Source organism: Saccostrea cucullata, unplaced genomic scaffold, assembly GCF_032062105.1.
Source record: "Saccostrea cucullata isolate Sc308-1 unplaced genomic scaffold, CSIRO_AGI_Scuc_v1 ctg295, whole genome shotgun sequence".
Classification (NCBI taxonomy): Eukaryota; Metazoa; Mollusca; class Bivalvia; order Ostreida; family Ostreidae; genus Saccostrea; species Saccostrea cuccullata.
In genome coordinates, this window is record NW_026937303.1 from 242,559 (window position 1) to 265,307 (window position 22,749).

Below are 22,749 nucleotides of genomic sequence, written 5' to 3' on the forward strand. Positions count from 1 at the left end.
AAACCCCGAAAGAAAGGTAGAAGCATTGTGTTGTTTAAAAGAGAATTATTCAAGTCATTTGAGCAAAATTTATTATAAAAATTAGTATACAAGAGGAACGGAAGGGTTTGAAACTTAACGAGGTCTCACCATAAATGGCTACAATGTCGGTATCTATAGAGGAAAAAAATATACTTTAATTTAAATACAAACAAGGTTGTTTTATGCATTCATTCTTAACATGTTGAATATATAACTTACCATAGTTCTTGTGTCAGGTTATATTAATTAATTGAATTTACCAGAATCTCTTGTAAAATTTGTACCTATTGAAAACAGGAAAAATACAAACAAGTGGTTATGACACTGCAAGCTAGGAGTTCTATGACGCCGTGCTATTTTCATTTTATGGCTTACTTTCATAACGCTTTTGAAATTGCAATTTCTTAAATAATTGTAAAATTATACACAATAAAGTAAACAAAATTCAATATAAATATCGATAACGTCGAGGAAAAGTACAGTGAAGAATAATCAATGGAATAATATAAAATCTTCAATATACAAGTTCATTAAGTTCATAAATCATCAATTATAAATAAATCATCAAAAGGGAGAATATTTTTTAAAAATCTACTTAGCTCAGGAGAAGATAACATTTTTGAACATTTGGTGATAATTTGCCAGCTTTCACAACTTGCTCCAACTTTCGATAGCTCCTTACGCTGTTCAATTAGGCTAGCTAACTAGAGGGGAAATTGGCTGATTGATAGAAGGTCTATCTCCTTGAGTCTTACGAATTTGATAAGTTAGCCTGGATGCACCACTTGGGCGGCATTAATGCGGACAACATCTCTCATCTTTGGGGGAATTGTCTCGTGGAGGACATTTTGAGTTCTTGAGTGTGCAGCTGTTACAGAGAATTAGGAAATGTTGTGGGGGAACTGTTTCCTATGTAAACCAGATATCGGATAAAAGGCCACGGAATTAAATAAGAGAGAGAATCACCAAATAAGAAAAATCAGTGGGAAAAAAATTACCGAGCGACACACGAAGTTGCATGACAAAGGGGAGAGCTGGCTTCGCACTTTCAAAGGGAGAAGACTCCCGAGGGAAATTTACTCCGTAATAAAAAGGTGCGATGAAAGCGGATGGGGTCTGTATATTTGTCATGTAAATACCGCTGACCTGTATAACGCAGCTCAATCAGGATTACACCTGACCAGGTAAGTAGTGTGAAATCGAGAGCGAAATTTGTAGAATTCGTTAGTTTTTAATAACTTTTATCATACTTTTTTCTCTTTTGCGGATTTGCAGATCATTGTAATTGTTTCCTGTAGCAAAAAATAAAAGTTGATGCCGATATTTAATGGACATGGGTGTCTCACAGCTGGAATCATCAAATTAATTGGAGACTTTAACTTTTACATGTTTTATATACACGTATTATAGTATTAATTGTTTATATTGATATGAAACAGAAGGGAAAAGCTAAACAACAACAATCATTGGCAATCCCCGGAGGGTATATAAAATTCAGAAACGTCACTGAACTAGAATGTCATTTAAATCAGATTTAAATCAATTCTTTGTTGACAAGTTTATTGACCTTGACACAAAATATGGATGTTTATGGCCGGTGTACGGGACCAGTTTATCCCCTGTATAGCGTCCCAATCGCTCATCGCGAGGAGGAAATGGTCTCCTCTCAAACACCATCAGTTATTCTGTAAGTTTTCTGTCTCTTCATAGCGGACAATGACTTAAGAGGGAAGTAGCTAGCTCCCCCTAGCTTCTACAGGTAACTGTCAGTAAACATCGGCACAGGTGAGATCGACATTGAACAGTAGATTAAATATCAAGTATCCAGGTTGTAATAAACTTTTTTGTGATATAAAATATCAATCGATGTACTGCATGATCCTTAAATAATAATCGAACCATAATATTTAGCGGTATACGAATCCTGTTCATCACCTCGCGTAACTATCTAACAAGTTGAGAACTGTTTAAGCTGAGAAATTAATAACATGTATATTTAAACAGGAGTGATATCAAATTCCCAGCCGTAATAAATCTACAGTTCATTATTGACCTTTTGTTTTCTTCTTTCTTAAACAAATCAAAATATTGCAAGACCCAGATTTATTATATAATGGCGTTTGCCTGTTTTAAGATTACAAACCCATAATATTTTTTTAAAAGGTGTCATTTCTGCTGAGTTTCTCCAGCAAATACAGCAAAGAGGAATTCTTAGATCTGAGGCTTTAGTGTAAATACTTTTCCTGAATTTATAAACAAACGTTTATCCTTATCAATCTATAGAGATGTTGAAGCCAATTGATTTCCTGTGATGCTGAAAATAGAACGCCACATGATCGTTCAATTTGCTTTGCCAATCTTGTGAAGTATCAGAGACAATTAGAACTCAAGAGATGGAATAAAGATAAAATTGTCCTCAATCAAAGAAATCTTGTTTTTTTTTTTATTTCTTTGCTGTATTTAGAACGTTTAAAGGCACCTGTAATGAATATAGTTTCACTGTATGCAGTGTGCATGCAGTATATTGAACAGTTGATGGATGTATACATTATGGCGTCCCGATAGGGCCATTGCAAAAGTGTATTAGCTCATTAGAAACAACACTCAAGGGCGTTAATGACAACGCGCAAGCGCGATAATGATAATGCGCTAGCGCGTTAATGACAACGCGCTAGCGCGTTCATGACAACGAGTTGTGTGTTAGCGTGAAGTCGTGTTGTGAACAACGTGCTAGCGCGTTGTCATTAAGTCGCTTGCATGTTGTTTCTAAGAACGCGCTAGCATTAGTGCGCTCGCGTATTGTTTCTAACAACACGCAAGCGCATTGTCACAGAAGACAATGTGCTAGCGCGTTAACGACAACGCGCTAGCGCGTTGTTCACAACACGACTTCGCGCTTACACACACCTCGTTGTCATTAACGCACTAGCGCGTTGTCGTTAACGCGCTAGCACATTGTCATCAGTGACAATGCGCTTGCATTAGATGGCCCTATCGGGACACCATAATATATGCACTACATTGAATAATTTATTGTTGTTTATATGAACTACATTGAACACTTAAGGGTTGTGTACATGCACTATACAATGAATAGTTAATGATTGTGTACAAATGTACATGCACTGCATTGAACAGCTAATAGTTCATGGCTGTGTACATGCACTATACATTGAACGTTAATGGTTGTGAACAAGCACTGCATTGAATAGTTAATGGTTGTGTACATGCACTGCATTAAACAATTAATGGTTGTGTACATGCACTACATTGAACAGTTGATGGTTGTGTACATGCACTGCATTGAACAGTTAATGACTGTGTACATGCACTATACATTGAACGTTAATGGTCGTGTACATGCACTGTTGGACAAATAATGGTTGTGTACATGTACTGCATTAACAGTAAACGGTTGTGTGCATGTACTGCATTGAGCAATTAATGGTTGTGTACATGCACTGCATTGAATAATTAATGGTTTTGTACATATACTACATTGAACAGTTAATGGTTTTGTACATGCCCTATACATTGAACGTCAATGGTTGTGTACATATGCACTGCATTGAACAGTTAATGGTTCTGTACTTGCACAACATTGAACAGTTAAGGGTTGTGTACATGGAATACATGGAACAGTTAATGATTGTCTACATACACTGCATTGAACAGTTAATGGTTGTGTGCATGCACTACGTTGAACAGTTAATGGTTGCGTGCATGCACTACGTTGAACAGTTAATGGTTGTGTACATTTTCATGTACTACATTGAACAGTTAAGGGTTGCATATACTACATTGTATACGTAATGGTTGTGTACATGCAACATATTGAACACTGAATGGCGGTGTACATTCAATACATTGAACAATTAATGGTTCTTTTTATGCACTGCATTGAACATTTAATGTAATGGGAGTGTACATGCAATACATTGAACAACTAATAGTTGTATACATGCAATACATTGAACAGTGAATGGTTGTGAACATGCAATACATTAAACAATTAATGGTTCTTTACTTGCACTGCATTGAACAACTAATGGTTGTGTACATACGCTACATTGAACAGTTGATGATTTTGTACATGCACTACATTGATCCTGTACATGCTTTTGGTGTACGCAATACGCAACTGATAGTTTTACGTGCTATAGGAAACATTATACACTATGAATGGTTGTTTACACCTGATGGTACATGTGGTTTGCAGATATTTGTGTAATGCTGCTAATGTGTAGTAAATTCATGAAGAAATACGTGAATATGCTACTACATATATAGATTCTTGCTTTTTGATGCTTTTTCACGTGGTTTTTGTAGTTGATAAGTAATGTTGCTGATGTACGCAAGCCAGTAGCTGCTAACTGTGCATTTCTGTGTTATACCTGGTGTGCACATGCACTTGACATTTTGATTTAGTTATCTAGCAGTATACATTCATCACTTTAAATTGCAAATGGAGTTGATCTTTCCCAGTTGAATGGATACGCAGGAGCATGCTCTACGTACCAACAAGTTCTAAAAAGACGCAAGCTTTTGACAAGTTTGACAAAGTTTCAATGCGAGGAAAAAAGATGGAATATGAGTTAAATTGCTGCGTCTTTGAGTCGTATTTAAGGGTAGAAGGCAAATACAAGTTCAATTTGTTTTGATTCAAATAGGTCAAAGTAAGTTCTAAAATATACAGTTTGTGAGGTAAGAAAGTAAATAAAGTACTAAATATCACGAACAAAATTGAATGAAACTTGTTTAACAGGATCCAAATCAGTTTGGTTTCCATTTTTTAAGGAAATGAAATATAAAGATACGGGGCAGTAATATGACTTTTAAAGTTAACTTAATTCAAACTGTGAGCAAAGCAAACATGGACATTTGAAAAAAAAATCAATGGTGGGATCAGGTGCCACGAAGGGGTAAGAATCCCCTGTCGACCAGTCACCCCGCCCTATACCCATTGTCATGACCGGAAAAACGGTCATATAATTTTGTAGTCGCAATGAAAATAATGACCTAAACATTTTCATGAAGAATGTCACTCAGATCTTATTTGCAAACGAAGTCAAATTGTGTTAATCAAAGAATTTGCAAATATTTACTTTTATAACATCTGTTGTACCTACATATAGTTGTATCATTATTGAAATTTAACTTGAGATCAATCTTGATTCGTTTTTTTTTTAAAAATGTTTCTTCTTGAATTACGGCCTTAGGATTAGCACCTTAGCACCAGGACATGCAGTTATTGAAACTTTTGGAAACAAAATTATCTTTAAACCCGATCTGGAAATCAGGACGGTTTTGTAAATATTGTGTTTCTACGTTCCCATGTTCATAGTTATCTAGAATAGCTTACACTATCGATAATCACGTTATCACGAGATATATTTATACCGGGCTGTTAATCTGTTTACTCCGTACAGTTGTAAAATGGGCCTTATTAGAAATTTTGAATAAAAAAAGATTCATTTGAAAGTAAAGAATAATGAACAAATGTGGGTGTATTATCATGTTAGAAAGCAAGGATACGTGTACTCTTGCCGAGAGACTATTTGGATAAATGCGGTTTTTAAACCAACAAATGTCAAACAAATGCTCATTCTTCACTAGATTGCATATTTACGACAATTAACTCCAAAAATTTCAGATATCGATTCTAAAGAGATGTAGAAGACCGTCATAACAAGTTAAACATGCTACATAAAAAGTGTTGCCACACAAAAGTTTGGTGTTTCTGAATGGCTTCATATTTGTTGTTTTAAAAAATCCCACAGTTTGGATGGTACTTGTTTTCCATTTAAAGGTTAATTACTGTTTACTGTCTATAATTTAGCTAATTTTAACTGAAGACTACAACTTAAAATATAAAATTGTTGCCTAAGGCAACAAATTTTCAAAACATTCCCGCATTAACATGTTTAAATTTTATTTGGTACTATCTTTACTTTTCAGTTCAGGGAACTAGTTCAAAATGGCGACAACAGAGGAATTTCGACCTTTCAGACATCGACCTCGATTAGTTTCCAAACATTCTACATACAATATAAAGACTGTCGGAATTCGTGGTAAGGGAATACATCTGATGAATGACTTCTTCACCACAATGGTGGATACGAAGTGGAGATGGAATATGTTAATTTTCGTTAGTGGATTTGTGATCACGTGGTTATTTTTTGCACTGTTTTACTGGTTGGTTTCTAAACTCCATGGTGATATAAGTGACGTGAAAGCAACAGACAAAACGCCTTGCTTTGAGAATGTTGATTCTTTTACTACAGCTTACCTTTTTTCTATCGAAACACAGACAACAATAGGGTACGGTTTCCGATATGTTACAGAGGAATGTCCTTACGCCGTCATAGGCGTACTACTACAGAACATTATAGGCGCTGGCCTACAAGCTGCTCTCGCGGGACTTGTGGTGGCGAAAGTGCGGCGAGGTAAAAAGAGATCAGGCACCTTGATGTTTAGTTCTGTGGCCTGCATTGTAGAGGAGGATGGGAAATATAAACTAGTCATCCGAATTGGCGACATGCGTCGTTCTCACATCATAGGTGCACATGTGCGTGGGCATCTGTTCAAGATGATGAGGTCGACGGACGGAGGTAGTCACCCTGTTAAGTGTTTTCCGATGGAATTTAATGGAGAAGACGGAAGTTCGCAGATTTTCATGGCGTGGCCTACACAGCTTGTCCATACCATTGACAACACGTCACCATTCTGGAAAATGTCTCGGGAGGATTTGCAGAGGGAGGACTTTGAGTTAGTTGTGATACTGGACGGAATAGTGTCCACTACCAGTAACAATTTACAAACACAGACCTCGTACATGGCTTGGGATATTTTATGGGGACATCGTTTCGATACTATGGCCAAAAAATACAACGAACGTGATTCTCTTGTTGTCGACTTCTCGAATTTCAATCGAACACATCCGGTTTCTATGTCTGACTGTAGTGCTTACCAGGTTGAGGCGTTCCGGAAGTTGGGTTACAGTATTATCCGTGGAGATCCGGAAAACAACAATCCTTCATATTTTGAAATTAAGAAAACTTCGCAGCATGCTGAGAAAATGTCTCCGGGACGCATTCTCCATTACAGATATAACAAGGCTTCTCTTAGCACTTCAAACGATAAAGTTCACATATGAATGTATATCTTAAACAATGATAGTTTGATTTATTCTTTATTATGATACATAATAGTCAAATATTATAGTGAAAACTGTTGAATGAAATTCATAATTCTGATGCAACATTTTTTTTTAAAGACGATGTTCAGCTGAAAAAAAAATCGAAGCCTAAACAATAAACCCAAGCCTTAACATGTTTCTTCGGACTACATTTTGTTACAATTTAAAGGGTTTTGTTTTAATTAATTGGTAAGTCATGTATAAATCGTGTCTGCTATTTGAATCTTTCCTCTTTGGAAAGTAAAAGTTCATGTCCTCACACAGCTCCCTCCAGTACGGCCTATGTAACGATCCAACACCGATATTGTAGAGGCTGTTTTGATATAATGTATACTTTGTGTTAGGTATTACCTTTGATGTGGGCGGATCGTAATTTGAATGGAAAGGTTCTGTTTCGGGGTGTCTATGGGTCTATAAAAGCCGACACCCTAATCCCTCTCCCACTCACACTGTGTATACGAGACATACTCACTACCATTGAGATACAATGTATTGAATTACTGTAACGTCCTCACAACCTTTGAGATTAGTTATCTCCCCGGATGTTTGTGTTAATGTCACAAAGTCTCCGTCCAAATTAATACATTTCACATCTAGGCGTAACGCCGCAATGGTGATAAGCTTTCAGAAAAACAACATAATATCCAATCGATTCCTAGCTCAGTGAAACATTAGAGTTACTTATCAGATCAGTTCACATAAAGCAAAATACCAAAACTCTCCCGCATTCCAGATAAATATAGCAATGTTAATCAATTCTTAAAATAATTTTAATTGATTTACAGTAAAAAGGAAATAATATACACGTATTTGTAACTGCAAATTGCTTTCATCCATTTTTAGAGGAAACTTAACCTCCTCCTTCTGTCTTCGAATTATGATAGGAACCCGTACACAGACCAGAACAGTATATAAGCACTGAAATTGGAAATAATCAAGACGAATCTTGCTGAAGAAAGATAAGACTAGCTGACAGGAAATGTTATCTGTTAAAGAACCAAATTAATGAAGGAATTTAAGGAGAATATTCTGGTATTACAAAAATGTCCACAACCAATATTTAGTCACATTGTTTTCCAGACCCATTAGAGTTAGCCTGCTTCTGTCTTCAACCCCTAGTTTTCTGGGATTTTTTTTTAGTTACATGTATATCAGCTGTCATATCTTTTTTTTTTCTAGTTTTCTTATCTTTCTGGCGTTTTATTTTTCGTTACTGATTTGAAAGTGCATATGTATATAGGTTACCCGCAGTTTGTCAATAAATTATCACTACCTTACTTAGTCACTGTACATCAATAAATTGAATTATTGTTACGAACTCCTACCGCAAATAATCAAATAATTAAGTGGCCTGAGTGCTCTTTATATAAAATATTTCGCCATTATTAAGCATGGCTTAGACCATATATTGCTTTTGGGCTGATTCATCAATTATATTATACATACCCTGATTTATAAAACAGCGATCCGCGGGCTCAGATTTTGCAAATTAATAACCCTCAAGTTTCTGGAAATAAGGCATTGATCCGTTCTACGTAATACAGATGATGGAAGTCCAGGTCCTTTAGTATGTCCTCATCAAGGACAAGATTTACAGAATGAGAGCACAAATATTTAACCATTGAATTATCATTTTTTGAAAGATGCAGTCTCATAACTGCAATGGTGTGTGCAAACAAATTGAGTAACGCGTTAGCGCGTTATGAAAATTTGTTTGCACACACCATTTGCAGTTATGAGACTGCATCTTTCAAAAAATGATAAATCAATGCTTATATTTACATTTTTAGCCCATGTATTTTCCGCAAATTTGATTTTTTTAATTAAAATCCCCGCCTTATCCTTCATGTAAATTGCAATTGATAGAACAGCTTTTAGAACAGCTTAACCCAAGTTTCCCGCCAGAATTCGTTTGCTCACAAACCAAAATCCGCAAACGAAAATAGTGAACAATAAAACAGATAACGGTAATCAAAGTTTTCTTTATTTTTCAATCTAAAATGATAATCTATATTTTGTAACAAAGAAAAACAAATGAATAGTATAAAAGACATCAGGTTTTCGCTTTGCTTAAACTGTAAAGGCGTACTCCCTGTATTCATACGCCAGACAGACTTTGGTGATTTGGTCTTGTGTGTTATGTTTATTTATCACTTGTAATTTTTTCATGCTTTTTATTTGGGTCAAACAGAGTAAATGTAAATATAATTTTTTGGCAAACGATTTGGTGTTTTTCATGAATAACCACAAGAAAGCCTGGTAAAATTCATGAAATAGATGTTTCACCCATGTTGATATAAAATCTAAATAATTATCCGACAAATCCAGGACTCTGGGCTCATTAGAAAGTAGAAAAAATTAAAGTTATGAAATTCTAAATCGCTCAGCTGGTCAGATTAGAAGGCCCTATGCGATGGTAAAGTGTCCGTCGTCCTCCGTCTGTCTGTAAACAAAATGCTACTCCTACAGGTTTTCCCCCATTTTCAGTATAAGTTTAGAAATATAAACTTAAGTTGGTTCACTGGAGTAAACTGCACTCAGATACATACAATGAAATTCTGCACACCAGTTGTTGATTTTAATGGTGCCATTGTTACTAAAAATAGAAAATGCCGTGACCTTCTCGTTCAAGGTTTTTTTTTTTTTTTGATTACTTGGTTCACAATTAGACCAAACTAAGATACTAGTAATAAATTTCAAATAATATATATCTTTTTTTTTTGTTTTAAAAATCGTTGAACGATGTTATTGTTACTTAAAATAGTATTTTGGTTATATTCTATCAAAACACTACTCAAGTATTTTTTAAGAATTTTAGACCGACTTCAATATACATGTAATCCTTAGGACAATAATTGAGATTTTATTCCAATATTAGAAACAAATAAAAATTTCTTGACATTTTTGTGAATTGAAAAATTTTAATTTGTTGTTTCTTAATCTGTTAATTCTTGGTTTGCAAACAAGTGTCAGTTATCTTTTAAATTTTCAGAATAAATAAGAGTCCCTTCCCCTATCCTATTTTGACATTTAAAAACTACTCTCCAAAAGAAAATAAAAATGATAATAACCATAAGACACTTTATCTGTTAATTTTAATTTCAAAAGCGAGTCTGTAATCGTTTTATTTAATATTTTTTTTGAATTTAGAAGAATCCGCAAAAAACTAAAGATTTCGAATACAATTTTGACATGTAGCTTGTCAAATCAATGAAAATTCCCCTCATCAAAACTACAGAACATTGATAATGATATCTTTGAAAACTGAAAGACAAGCTAACATTGATATCTGGAAAGCACTGTTAATAGAGACAACTCGAGACGCGTGCCTTCAGAGCTGGCATCAGATAACGTCAAATATTTCAAATTCCGAGATCGACAGATCTGGTTCTTTAATTTGTATTTATTTATAGTATATTATCTTACGAACGTGCATATATCTTATGATCTCAAAGGTACCATTTCAGTGTAAGCTATTTTTATGACATAATTCATCATAAGTGACTGTGGTTAAGAGGGCTCCTGGTGAATAGGTATAAAAAGGAATGAAGTTCTATTTTATACAGAATCAATAATAATACTTTGCATGAATAAATTGGAAAGGGAAGGGGGGATTAGATTCAATCCCTGTCGTTTAAGATGATCGAGGAGCTAGGAAAAAGATGCTTTTATCTATTGCAAAAACTTTCACATGCATTGATTTTTTAAAATAAAAGCTGTAAATACGAATAATTGATTTAAAATACAAAGTTCGTCACTAGCTAAGCTTACATCACTTTTAGAGTGACTGACCGTATAGAAACAAATTAAAGCATTCATGAGAGATAATATGGTAGAAATTATCCACAATGAATGTATGTCTTAATATGACTAAATCTAATTAAATCAGTAATACAACTTCGTTTATTAAAGATATTAATGATTCATACAGCATACGTTTCAATAAAATGGAGGTTCTTCCATTGTAAAATAGGTTGATGACAGGTATACGGGAGTCCTGTCCCCATAAACCCGGGGGTCATGTCCAGCTCCGTATTAGGGTATTACAACAGGAGTTCTTATAAAGGGAGCTCTGCTGTAGACCTTCACCAGAGAGGAGAAGAAAATGGCAGAAAAATAGCGGGAAACATAACCGTATGTAAGTATATTTAGTTTTACTTTGTTAATCTTCCAGGATTTATAATAATATGTTTTTGAAATATATTACATAATTTTGTACTAAACTTAAGCATTTCGACCTTTTATTTTTTGCCATTTTCCTATTTGCTTTATGCGCACCTTATCAAACAAAAATTCTTTATTCTTTAGATATTTTGCTCGTTGAATGAATGAATTTTCCCTTTGTTTTCTTAGTAATCATTAAGTCTTTATCAAACTAACTTTGTTTTATTGAGTGAATTCCCTATCTTTTTGAATTAGGAGCCATGGTCACATTGAACATTTTGATGCTAATTTGCTCGTTTCTTCACGCACAAGGCAAAGATGATTTGGTAATTTAGTTTTATCCATTATATTTAACCATATACTGACTCGTACTTATATTTTAAACATTTAGTAGAACTGAAAAGTAATTATTATAGGCGTGTAATCATAATACGAAATGTTCACATACTTGTGCTATAATTATTGTATTAATATACAATATAATTAAATTATTGAAACTATATTTATGTGAATGTTTGTTAATTTGCTAGTTTTTATTCAATTCATAGGTTGCAAAGGGCGTAAAGGGATTTAAATCGAAAGGGAAATTTTTCAAGATCATGGGACCAAAAGGTGAAGACAGGAAGGCCTTCCAAATCCTAGAGGTATGTAACAGTATTCCCGGGAAAAAGGTCCAATGCTGAACATCAAGTCGAAGTAGTTAACTGTATAAAAAGTTGTTATCCGTATAAACCCCTTTCCCTTGCTAAGAACGAATCGTATTTTGAATCTTATCTTTCTAAGTGACAGATTACTATGATTCGTTACTATGATTGCATGTTTTAGGATTATGAGGAAGTAAAAAGCCCGGATGATGGGTCATTTGAAGAGAAAATTCAAGAACAAGAAATAATTTATTACCAGTACGTAAATCAGCGTAACCTGGCAAAGAAACTAGGAGCGGATCCCGACGAGGTGGAAATACCAGAAAAGGCGAAGGAGTATATGGTAGGAGAGACAACTGTGGAAGCGTCATACAAACACACATCTTCTACAGCTCTAAATGCAAAATTAATATTGCTGGAGAATTCTCTAATAATACTACTTGATATGTTTTTTTTAATTGCAGAAAGCTTATGGAGTAGACGTATCCAAACAAGACAAAATGAAAGCCTCGCAGGCTCAAAGGAACAGCAACAAACAAAGGAAAGAGCAGTTAGTTCAGAAACTGAACAAGAATAAGAAAGGCAGAAAGAAAGGGAAACCCGGCAGACGAAGGCGGAAGGGAAGACGGCGAAGGCGGGAAAACCGAGAAAGGAAGGGGCGTGGCAAGCGGATGGCGATCAGGGACGATAACCGTTACTGGACCAATGGAATCATTCCTTACGTATTTACATCCGAAGTTAAAAGTGAGTATTGTTTCAAAATGAATATTTGTTTTATATTCATTTATGAACAACTAAACATCCTAGAAAATGAATATACCTACATTAGGTTTACTACAGAAGAAATACTTGCTAATGATAAATGAATGTTGATTCAAGAGGGGGAGCGGGGGTGGGTATGCGATTCAAAGTCGGATATATATGTGAAAGAAATAAAATATATATGACCTAATTTATGAATTTTGAATCCCAAAACAATGAAAGTATTTTTTATAATATTTGGATATTTTCAACTAAATTTAAACTGTAACGTTAAATACCAAAAACGAATATGATAATATGATCGTGTGTCTGGCAATTCATAGCAAAGGAGGAGCGCATGGGCCGACTCCGCGCTCACAGACGGTATGAATACTGGACCTGTATAAGATTTGTCCCGTGGACAAAGACCACCGCTAGAGAGTACGGACTGGATCACAACAACTATCTCAAACACGTGGACAATAAAGGGTGACGTCATAGTGACGTAAAAAACGATTTTGTTTTGGTGTTGGGATTTGTTGTCGGTGGTCAAGATGGGATTTTTCATTTGTTGAAAATTCATGAAAGATTGTTTCCAGACATCTTTTTAGTTATTAATTTTAATAGACATTTTAAGTTTTTATTTTGAACTTTTTTATGTCATGGTGTGCGAATAATTTTCTCGAAATTTCTTTATTTGTCAGGAACAACCACTTTTATTCCGCAATAGATCAAACTAATTATCAAAGATCATTTAAGGACTGTTTTTCAAATCTCATATCAAATAAACAATCAATTGTTTGAGGTGGAGAGACATAAAGAACTACATTTTGAAGGGTTCGAATTCATGTCGGTATTCTTTATTTTGCTCGCTGTTATTATGCTAAAAGAGGAAAAACCCTCTTCTTATTAATACCTAGACAGGAATAAAGCTGTATATTATACACAGACTTAAAATACTGACATGACTTCAGTATTCAATAAACATATAACTTTACCAGGTGCTGGTCAGTCCTAGGCAACACAAGAAGAAATGGACAGAAGATCTCCTGTTGTATGGACGTAAGTAGAAATGTGCTCACTGATTTTGTAGGAATCCTTTGTATACGACATTGACCATGTTCTATATTTGTAGGAATCATGTATACATGTGATTGGCCATGCTCTATATTTGTAGAAATCCTGTGTTTATGAGATTGGCCATGCTCTATATTTGTAGAAATCCTGTGTACATGAGATTGGCCATGCTCTATATTTGTAGAAATCATGTGTTTATGAGATTGGCCATGCTCTATATTTGTAGAAATCCTGTGTACATGAGATTGGTCATGCTCTATATTTGTAGGAATCCTGCGTACATGAGATTGGTCATGCAATGGGTTTACATCACGAACAGAAGAGTTACCTACACCACGATTACATCAGAATTAACTTCCAAAATGTAATGAAAGGTAATGCCTGACAGTTTTGAACTTGGGAATTTAGAATAAAGTTATAGCTATCTCGTAATTATGCAACAGAACGTAAAAAATTCAAGGACATTGAGGTACGCTGTACAGTAATGTAAATGATGAAGACACCAAACAGTGATCGATCTCGAAAAAACTCTATAATCAAAGCAAATCTGTAAAGAGAGCATAAAACACGGACCCCTGGATATTCCAGAGATAGGATCAGGTGCCCGGGAGCCGTAAGCACGGTGATAGTCACCGTAAGCCATATCTATTAATCTGGTATTTTTCAGGATAACCATTTAAAAAGCATTCCTCTATTTTCGTATTTTTCATAATATACAAAAAGATTCGTTTTGCATACAAACATAATTTTATTTTTACTTCGTCTTTCATTTGAAGACTAATATCTTCAGATAAGAAATACAGCGTCTAGATTTAAAAAATGGTTGACTAAACATGTAAATGTCAGTTTACTTTTTTAATCTAAATAGACCTGTCTGTATTTTTTTGAAATTATAGATCGCGTGAAAGAGTACGAGGAAGAGGACCCCTCAAGTTCAAGGACGTTCGGATATTATGACCTCGGAACCTCGATGCACTACAATAAATTTGTACGTCTGAAGTTTTTAAATTGTATTCTTGGAACACAAAAAATCAGCGATGGCATCATTTTTCACTGTGTATAAATTTTCTCTTTGTTTCAAAGATGTTCTCCGCCAACTCCGAGCCGACGATGACGGTATTAGATCCCAACCTTGAGTATCTAATGATGACCCCTGACCCCTATAACTATTACATGTTCTACGAAATCTCTCAAACACACAGGTGTCAAGGTAAAAAAAATATTGATAAACACATCTACGTGGATAATAAGAGTAAAAAAAAACTGTGATTCTTTAAATTAAAATTGTAGAACTACGATGCCCCGATTTCACCACTCAATGTAAGAATGGAGGATATGTATCGTACATCCGGGACAGTTGTACCTGTCGATGTCCGGAGGGACTAGATCCTTCAACTGGATGTTCAACTGTGTACCGTGGAGGTAAGTTGCCACAAGATTCAGAGATTTTGTTGACAAGACGTCAGACTGTTAAGTTTTGAATCAATTGCATACACCTTTGAGATTGCAATAGATGATAATATGTTGTTGCTGTAGACGCTTCATTACGAAGGGCCTCATGGCCGTCCAGTGGGTTTTCAATGCTGAAGCCCATTGATGGCTGCCCCGAGGGATTTAAGGAGGGAAGTTTAACTCTCGGGGTCCCCAGCTCGGATCACTCCGAGCTTTACAACATAGATACAGAGGCGAGTGATGCCGACCTCACGATCAAGTTCTGTACGAAAGAGGAAGGCACGGAGTCGGACACACAGTGGGAACCGGGGCAGTACTGTATACTCAGCTCAAAACCAAAGTGTCCAAGCGGTATGTTTTGCAGTGTTAATTAACTTATTTAACGCTTCATGAAAAATGTACGTATGTGTGGAAAGGATCAGGCCGTTTTAATTTCAATCTAACTGTAATTTACAGATTACTTACCTTTTTTTCATTCAAATATACAGACAGTGAACAAGTGAACAATGTTTTCTTAAGAGTAACTTCCCCTTCTTTAGCTTAAAGTTGACCCATCTGACCGTAATTTATCTCAGATAAGTGCATATAAAAACATCAAGTATGAATTTAATAAATTTTATTGTGGAACACAAAATTGGGCATGGCATCATTTTTCCAGAGACACAAATTATGAAAAGATATTGGTGTCTCTGGCAACACAACAAAGCAAATATTACATATTAAATATTCAAACTCAGGTTCAAAGTTCAAAGGTCAAAGTTCACAAACACCATATCAGAAAGTGGTAAAAGCCTTGACCCTGGGAGGTGCAGAGGTCAAGCACTTACTTTTGTATATCTAAATCCAAAGGTTACTTTTCAACTTTCATGAGTTACATGACTGCATATAAGGATAGTTACATAGTGCCGCTCGTTTACGCACATCTCAACTGGAAAGAAACCGACAGCCGTACCAGATTCTATAAATCCACATTATTGTTTAATGTTTGTGGTTAGAGGAAAGTTATTGACTCCTGGAAAAGGTGCATGACTTGCTCTTGGAATGAATCACTTCCATATAAATGGCTGTTCCTCACATCACTTTCACATTAAATATCCTCAAAGTCCAGAATGCTGCGAGTCCATAGAGATACTTGTGGTTCAATCCCCTTGGCTGTTCCCTAAGGTCCTGGTTTCATCTCGTAAGTCCTGTCATGTTGAGCTTGATATTTACTAAACGTCTTCGTCTGAAAGCATTAAAAAAACCCAGAAAAGCAGTATCTATTCTAAATGGGTGAGGTGGGTGGGTGATTCAAATTTATAATACACAATCACAAGCTGGAAAATTTTTACCGACCCAAGATGATGCTGGAATATTGAAAAAGGAAGTTGCAACCAAAGCGCCCTCAGGTGTTTTTGTTAAAAGGTAAATAATCAACTAAAATATTTGACAAGAATATAATCACTAGTGAATAAGTACAATGATTTAGGTAAAGCATTTATGCACTTCCTTCGATAAAAGCAGCTAATTCAGAGTGAATTAGCTTTGAATAATAACTCATAGTTGTTCTAGGTTCGTAATGATGTGAACTGAAAGGAATACTAGAGAAATCACATTTAATGTCATTCCCTTAATAAAATCATATATGTGCAATATTCACCATCTCACTTGTAACTTGATCTTATTACATACCATTAGGATTTGAAGATGGATTTGTTGTCATTGACAACAATAAAAAGCCTCAAGTCAAATCAAGTCCGATTCCCTATATTAAAGTTGACGACAACGCTGGTTTCCATTTCTGTTGTCGCAATGATGGTAGCTGGTTTGATCAGATTTATTTACCGAGTAGTCAGCCATTTTTCTTGTTTGAAAGAGGATACGAATGTCAGGAAGTCAAAGGTAAAACATTTTACATCTATGATATACAATAACATTTATTTTATAATGTACTGTAAATTTATGCAGTGTTGACCTTTTGACCCACTTCCGTTGTAGACATGATGACGACAAGTCAATGGTTGATGATTGAGAACGATTTGTCTGGAGAAAATAAAATAGTTGGATCCGCTCCAGATATAACCATCAGACGAGACAGAAATTACTTTATTAACGTCTGCTACTACACCCCAGTAAACTACGGTCTGTAACAATCGCATCGGTCATTGTTCGTAAATTAACTAATATTTTGTATTACCAGTATTTTATATCCACGACAAACGTAGGTAAAATTGTAATATTTTCATGTAATTGTACACTGTACTTCATTATTATAAATTGCTGTAAATATTTATAAAGAGTGCTATCATTTAAATCCTGGTATCTTTATTACCTTTACCTAAATTTATGCAAATAAATGTTATAAAAACTATTTTAATTGTCACAGACTGTGGTGGCGTGATAGAACTAAGCAGAGAAAACCCTACCACAACAATATCTTCTCCAAACTTCCCAAATAAATATAATCCGCGCCAGCGCTGTCAGTGGACGATCACGGTATGAATATAACTTAATAAGTACAAGAGATACCAGTACGTTATAACTGGATAATAAGAGAACCGTGTAATGACCAAACTAAAAGAGGTGAATGATTATGTTATATATATCGACAGAGTCCACAAAACACCAGAATTAGAATGACGTTTGAGAAGTTCGAGGTAGAACTGAGGGAAGACGATACATGCGGGGACTATCTGGAGGTCAAGTTTACACTTCCTGGTCATCCTGGAATCAAGTAAACATGTCTTTACAAACGTATAATATATTCGTTTGCTAATCGTTTCATCATTAACAAACAGGTGTACAAGTTAGTTTTCAATCTCGTTGCAGCTATTGCGGTTCTACATTTGAACCCACAATTCTCACAGAAAGGAACTATTTAGGCTTGGTTTTTACTAGCGGCCCTGACGTGGTACAAACGGGCTTTAAAGCAACTGTATCTCTTTTAACAGGTAGGTCTTTTTCCCAAACGTGTTTTTATAATGTATGTACATTTTGAATTTTATTTTTATGAACAGTGAATGTATTTTGTTAATCTAGATGATGATCTTTGTTATACTGGAAAGGGAGAGAATTACAGAGGAAATGTAAATTTTACCAAAGACTTTGAGCCTTGTCTCCCTTGGAGTGAAGTGCAGCACTGTCCACACAGCACATTCAACTCACAGTAAGTCCAGCACTGTCCACACAGCACATTCAACTCACAGTAAGTCCAGCACTGTCCACACAGCACATTCAACTCACAGTAAGTCCAGCACTGTCCACACAGCACATTCAACTCACAGTAAGTCCAGCACTGTCCACACAGCACATTCAACTCACAGTAAGTCCAGCACTGTCCACACAGCACATTCAACTCACAGTAAGTCCAGCACTGTCCACACAGCACATTCAACTCACAGTAAGTCCAGCACTGTCCACACAGCACATTCAACTCACAGTAAGTCCAGCACTGTCCACACAGCACATTCAACTCACAGTAAGTCCAGCACTGTCCACACAGCACATTCAACTCACAGTAAGTCCAGCACTGTCCACACAGCACATTCAACTCACAGTAAGTCCAGCACTGTCCACACAGCACATTCAACTCACAGTAAGTCCAGCACTGTCCACACAGCACATTCAACTCACAGTAAGTCCAGCACTGTCCACACAGCACATTCAACTCACAGTAAGTCCAGCACTGTCCACACAGCACATTCAACTCACAGTAAGTCCAGCACTGTCCACACAGCACATTCAACTCACAGTAAGTCCAGCACTGCCCACACAGCACATTCAACTCACAGTAAGTTTATCCTTCTAGAATGTTCCAATTAATTGGAATCGCGTAAAATATACACAAGTATCATAACTTTTTTACAGTGACCTTGATGACGACCTTGACAGTAATTTTTGTCGTAACCCTGGAGACGGTACTTCACCTTGGTGTTACATCCACCGAGATAATTGTGAGAGAAACTACTGTGATCCCTGTGGATTGGGTAAATGTTTCTTGCAATAATTAAGACAAAGATTAAATGATTTAATGTAAATTATCAATCCTTTTAATAAAAGACTGTGATTACAGGTCACTGCTTTGATAAGTACTTCGACTGTAAGGAGCTACTTTCTAATGGAACACAAGTGTGTGGAAGTGACATGGACATCAAATATGGCTGCCGCAAGTCCTGTGGATATTGTGATGAAAAACCTGATTTACCAGGTAGTAAACAGACCATCACACTCCAGCCCTCTCTTTTAACTTGATTTTTGTGTATTACATCAATAATGTTCCCTTTTAAATACCATAGCATATAATGCCTACATGTCTTTCTTCCACTGGTAGTTGGCAATGTCAAATGTCAGGCTCCAAACGATATTGATGACGCTAAACCTACGTCATCATTAAAGATAAAGTATGGCGTAGGGGAGAACGTGACGTACAATTGTAATGGCGGACTGGAGAAAGAATCCCGACAGTGTCTCACTGATGGCTCTTGGTCAGGAGGAAACTTTGTTTGTGGACGTGAGTATAAGTCAAAGATTCTCCTTTTATCATAAATATTGTTTAAATTCATTAGTTGAGATACATTGTGCCGAAATATTTCAAACAACTTTTCTTTAATAGGGTGTCCAAATAAATGGGTTCCTTTCAAAAAGTCTTGCTATAAGTTTTTCGATGTCGAATTAAACAAAACAGCGGCGAATGGACTTTGCCATGCTTATGATGCAACTGTTACTTCATCAAAAGATGCAGACGAAGATGAATTCCTAGTTCACATGAGGTTTGATTTCTCTTGAATAAGGAGTCAAACATTACAAAAAAGAAAAGTGTTATGATTAGGATCATAATAAACAAATAATTTATCGCTTGAAAACACTTCTGTTACCAACACAAATAGTTATCTAAATGTCTGCTGGACATATAAATCCTATTACTGAAAATGTAATATATCATTCTGGATAGATTTTATTACCATTGATGTGATAAATATGCAGCATATTGGTTGACAGCCATTTGAAAGAACTTAAAGGTGTATGTATATCTACACAGGGGTGACATGCGACCCATTTGGTTAGGTTTGGAGGAAGTTGCCGGTAGAGGGCGCCATAGATGGCAGGAAGACATGTCTCAAGTCACGTGGACAAAGTGGAAAAAGGGTAAAAACCCTTAAAAGTGAAACTAAAATATTTTATTTATTTTGGTCATATTTCTTGCAAATTGTTAAACAGCACGTGAACTACTTTAAAATCCCGTTTTTAAGGTAAAAGTAGTGAGTGTGCATACATGGATAAAGACGGCCAGTGGTCTGGTATCAGGTGCAATGTCCCAAAATATTTAGCTGTTGTCTGCAAATTCATTCCATCAGGTTAGGCGTTATTCTCAATTCAATGACAAATATTGATGAAGTTTGAAATAATAAATTAAAGATATATTATGTATTATTTTTTAAACATTAAATGACCATCTAAAGACCGCAGAAAATGTGTCGATGCTTCTTCAAATTGTGAGGAGAAAATAGAATCAGAACCGGGAGCATGTAAAGAATATCCGGACTTTGCGTGGCAGATTTGTCCGGCAAGTTGTGGTCTTTGTCAAAACGAAGGTATTTTTTCAAATTTCAAATCGGATTCTAAACATAGAATCAAACAAAGGAAAGCATGAATTATTTGTAAAATTTTATCTTACCAGGTAAAAATTGCAAGGTTCCAAGCAATCCACAAAACACCGCTCAGCTATCCAGGGGTTCTGTACTTAGGATTGGGGATGTAGTCGAGTATGACTGTCGTAAGGGATATGTGCTTACTGGAGGAAATCTGCGAAGGGCTTGTCTTTCTTCAGGGAAACTTACCGGCGAACCGCCTAAATGTTCTTGTATGTATTTTTAGTCACTTTCCTTTTGGTTTTCATAAGTTTGGTTATCTCTAAGATCGATGAAGATCACGTTTGCTTTTTTCTCCAAAAAAATTTAATTATTTCTTTTTTCAACTAAAAGCGGAGCACAGTTTACCAACTGCTAATTTTGATGTGGAATTGCGACAGCGCAGTCGCGATGGAGGTGCAGACGGTGGCGCTTATACAGCCCAAAACGAGGCTATGCGCATTCATAAAGATGGACGTCTTGTCAAATGGGAATTTTACAGTATTTACGATGGTGTATTGGCTCTTCAAGTGTGGCGAAAGTCAAAGACTGCTGGAAAGAAGATAAGGTAATTAAGATAATTTTAAATGCGAAAACAATTGTTATGCATTTTTGCAATAAATTCCAAATACATATTCTTATATATGTTTTCAGTTTTGAGTTAGTTGGTCAAAATATCATTAAAAGTTCAAAGAATCACAGAATTCGACGATATGAAGTCCCTTCCGCGGATCAGATTAATGTACTGAAAGGAGATGTTATTGGATTCTTTTTACCAAAGGACCTGAAAGGTGGCATAACTTTAGATAAATGTAACAAAAAGTATTCAGGTCGGACATACGGAAACCAGATGGTTTACGATGGTCGTAAAAAGCTCCCAAGTGACTGGACAGTTGGAGAGTCATACACATTCAAACCCGATAGCACCGACTGCAAGATTATCTCCATTAAAGCTTTTGTGATATAAAGTTTATCCAACACTTTCTGTAAATGATATGTAAATAATAAGAAATTAAATCATATGCAATGCTTGTTTAAGTTGTCTTTGCTTATATTTACGAGGGTTGTCCCAAAAAGTCATAGACAGGGAAAACAGTTTAGTTTCTCTTTGCTTAATTAAATTTCTTTCCTTGTCGTAGCAAAAAGTAACATTTTATGATCATGCATTTCAAGTTTCATGATGATATCACATCTAATAAGAAAATTATGCAAAAATAAGGAAAGAATGTAAGTGCACACTGGCGCACGAAAGCAAACATAAATTACGTCTATTCTCTTATAACGTCATGATTTCTTTGTCCGTCTATTAACAAAATTACATTCAATATTTTTATTAAAGTGCCTTAGGCACTTATTCAAATTCACTACTGTCCGTTTGTTTTTTATTTGTTTTTGAAGCAGATTCAAATTTCAGTAAAAATTTAGTCGAAAGATCGCCTTACATTGTAGGCAGCAGAGAATACACATTGTTTGACGTCGTTCATGGTCCAGATTGTTCCCAATTGTCTGCGTTTAACAAACAGTACTCTACTTCTTACATGCCGTAACTATTTTCGGTATAGAGGAAAAAGTCTCACCGAATATCGTGCCATATAAAAATAACTTCTTTAATTAAAATCTGGTGTGTAATGTCACTTCTGTACTCTTTTCCCGTCTCCAATGTATTAAGAGCCTGTCTACGAGAAAACCATGCAGATATATAGAAAAATGCTCTGATAGGCACTCTCAAGAACAAACTAATTTTTATTATTAACTTAAAGGACACCCATTGAGAGTCAGAAATATGTTGTTTATTTTTGCATCGGTTGTTTCTATTTTTAGTAACAGCCAATAATTCATTTTGGTC

General features: G+C 35.6%; 2 protein-coding genes across 6 annotated transcripts; both read left to right on the top strand.

Annotated features, from left to right (window-relative positions):
- Positions 1–725: 725 nt before the first annotated feature.
- Positions 726–7,349, top strand: LOC134247802 (inward rectifier potassium channel 2-like). Of its 5 annotated transcripts, none has more exons than XM_062730189.1 (2): positions 726–1,205; positions 5,980–7,349. In XM_062730189.1, the coding sequence occupies exon 2, from the start codon at positions 5,999–6,001 to the stop codon at positions 7,175–7,177; it is 1,179 nt and encodes a 392-aa protein (XP_062586173.1). In that variant the 5' UTR covers positions 726–1,205; positions 5,980–5,998; the 3' UTR covers positions 7,178–7,349. The 5 variants fall into 5 exon arrangements, with proteins under 5 accessions (XP_062586173.1, XP_062586175.1, XP_062586174.1 ...); XM_062730191.1 differs by lacking the exon at positions 726–1,205 and adding an exon at positions 1,549–1,806; XM_062730190.1 differs by lacking the exon at positions 726–1,205 and adding an exon at positions 1,549–1,780.
- A 3,890-nt stretch (positions 7,350–11,239) lies between these two features.
- LOC134247838 (uncharacterized) lies at positions 11,240–21,881 on the top strand. The gene is made up of 27 exons (XM_062730243.1): positions 11,240–11,353; positions 11,932–12,027; positions 12,209–12,370; positions 12,492–12,771; positions 13,113–13,257; positions 13,770–13,830; positions 14,114–14,219; positions 14,742–14,833; positions 14,929–15,055; positions 15,136–15,267; positions 15,382–15,648; positions 16,975–17,178; positions 17,275–17,418; positions 17,663–17,772; positions 17,889–18,010; positions 18,106–18,227; positions 18,316–18,442; positions 19,144–19,262; positions 19,349–19,483; positions 19,607–19,786; positions 19,889–20,045; positions 20,315–20,421; positions 20,526–20,630; positions 20,736–20,867; positions 20,954–21,136; positions 21,258–21,471; positions 21,558–21,881. Exons 1-27 carry the CDS (start codon positions 11,240–11,242, stop codon positions 21,868–21,870), a joined length of 4,056 nt encoding a protein of 1,351 aa, XP_062586227.1. The 3' UTR covers positions 21,871–21,881.
- The last annotated feature ends 868 nt before the right edge of the window (positions 21,882–22,749 follow it).

What these genes read in the sequence shown, in the direction of transcription:
- LOC134247838 (XM_062730243.1), top strand. Translation starts at nt 11,240, where the DNA reads ATGTCCAGCTCCGTATTAGGGTATTACAACAGGAGTTCTTATAAAGGG. An exon ending in AAACACGTGGACAATAAAGG is followed by an intron (nt 13,258 to 13,769) that starts GTGACGTCATAG and finishes TAACTTTACCAG; the next exon opens with GTGCTGGTCAGTCCTAGGCA. An exon ending in TTCAACTGTGTACCGTGGAG is followed by an intron (nt 15,268 to 15,381) that starts GTAAGTTGCCAC and finishes TTGTTGCTGTAG; the next exon opens with ACGCTTCATTACGAAGGGCC.
- LOC134247802 (XM_062730189.1), top strand. Translation starts at nt 5,999, where the DNA reads ATGGCGACAACAGAGGAATTTCGACCTTTCAGACATCGACCTCGATTA.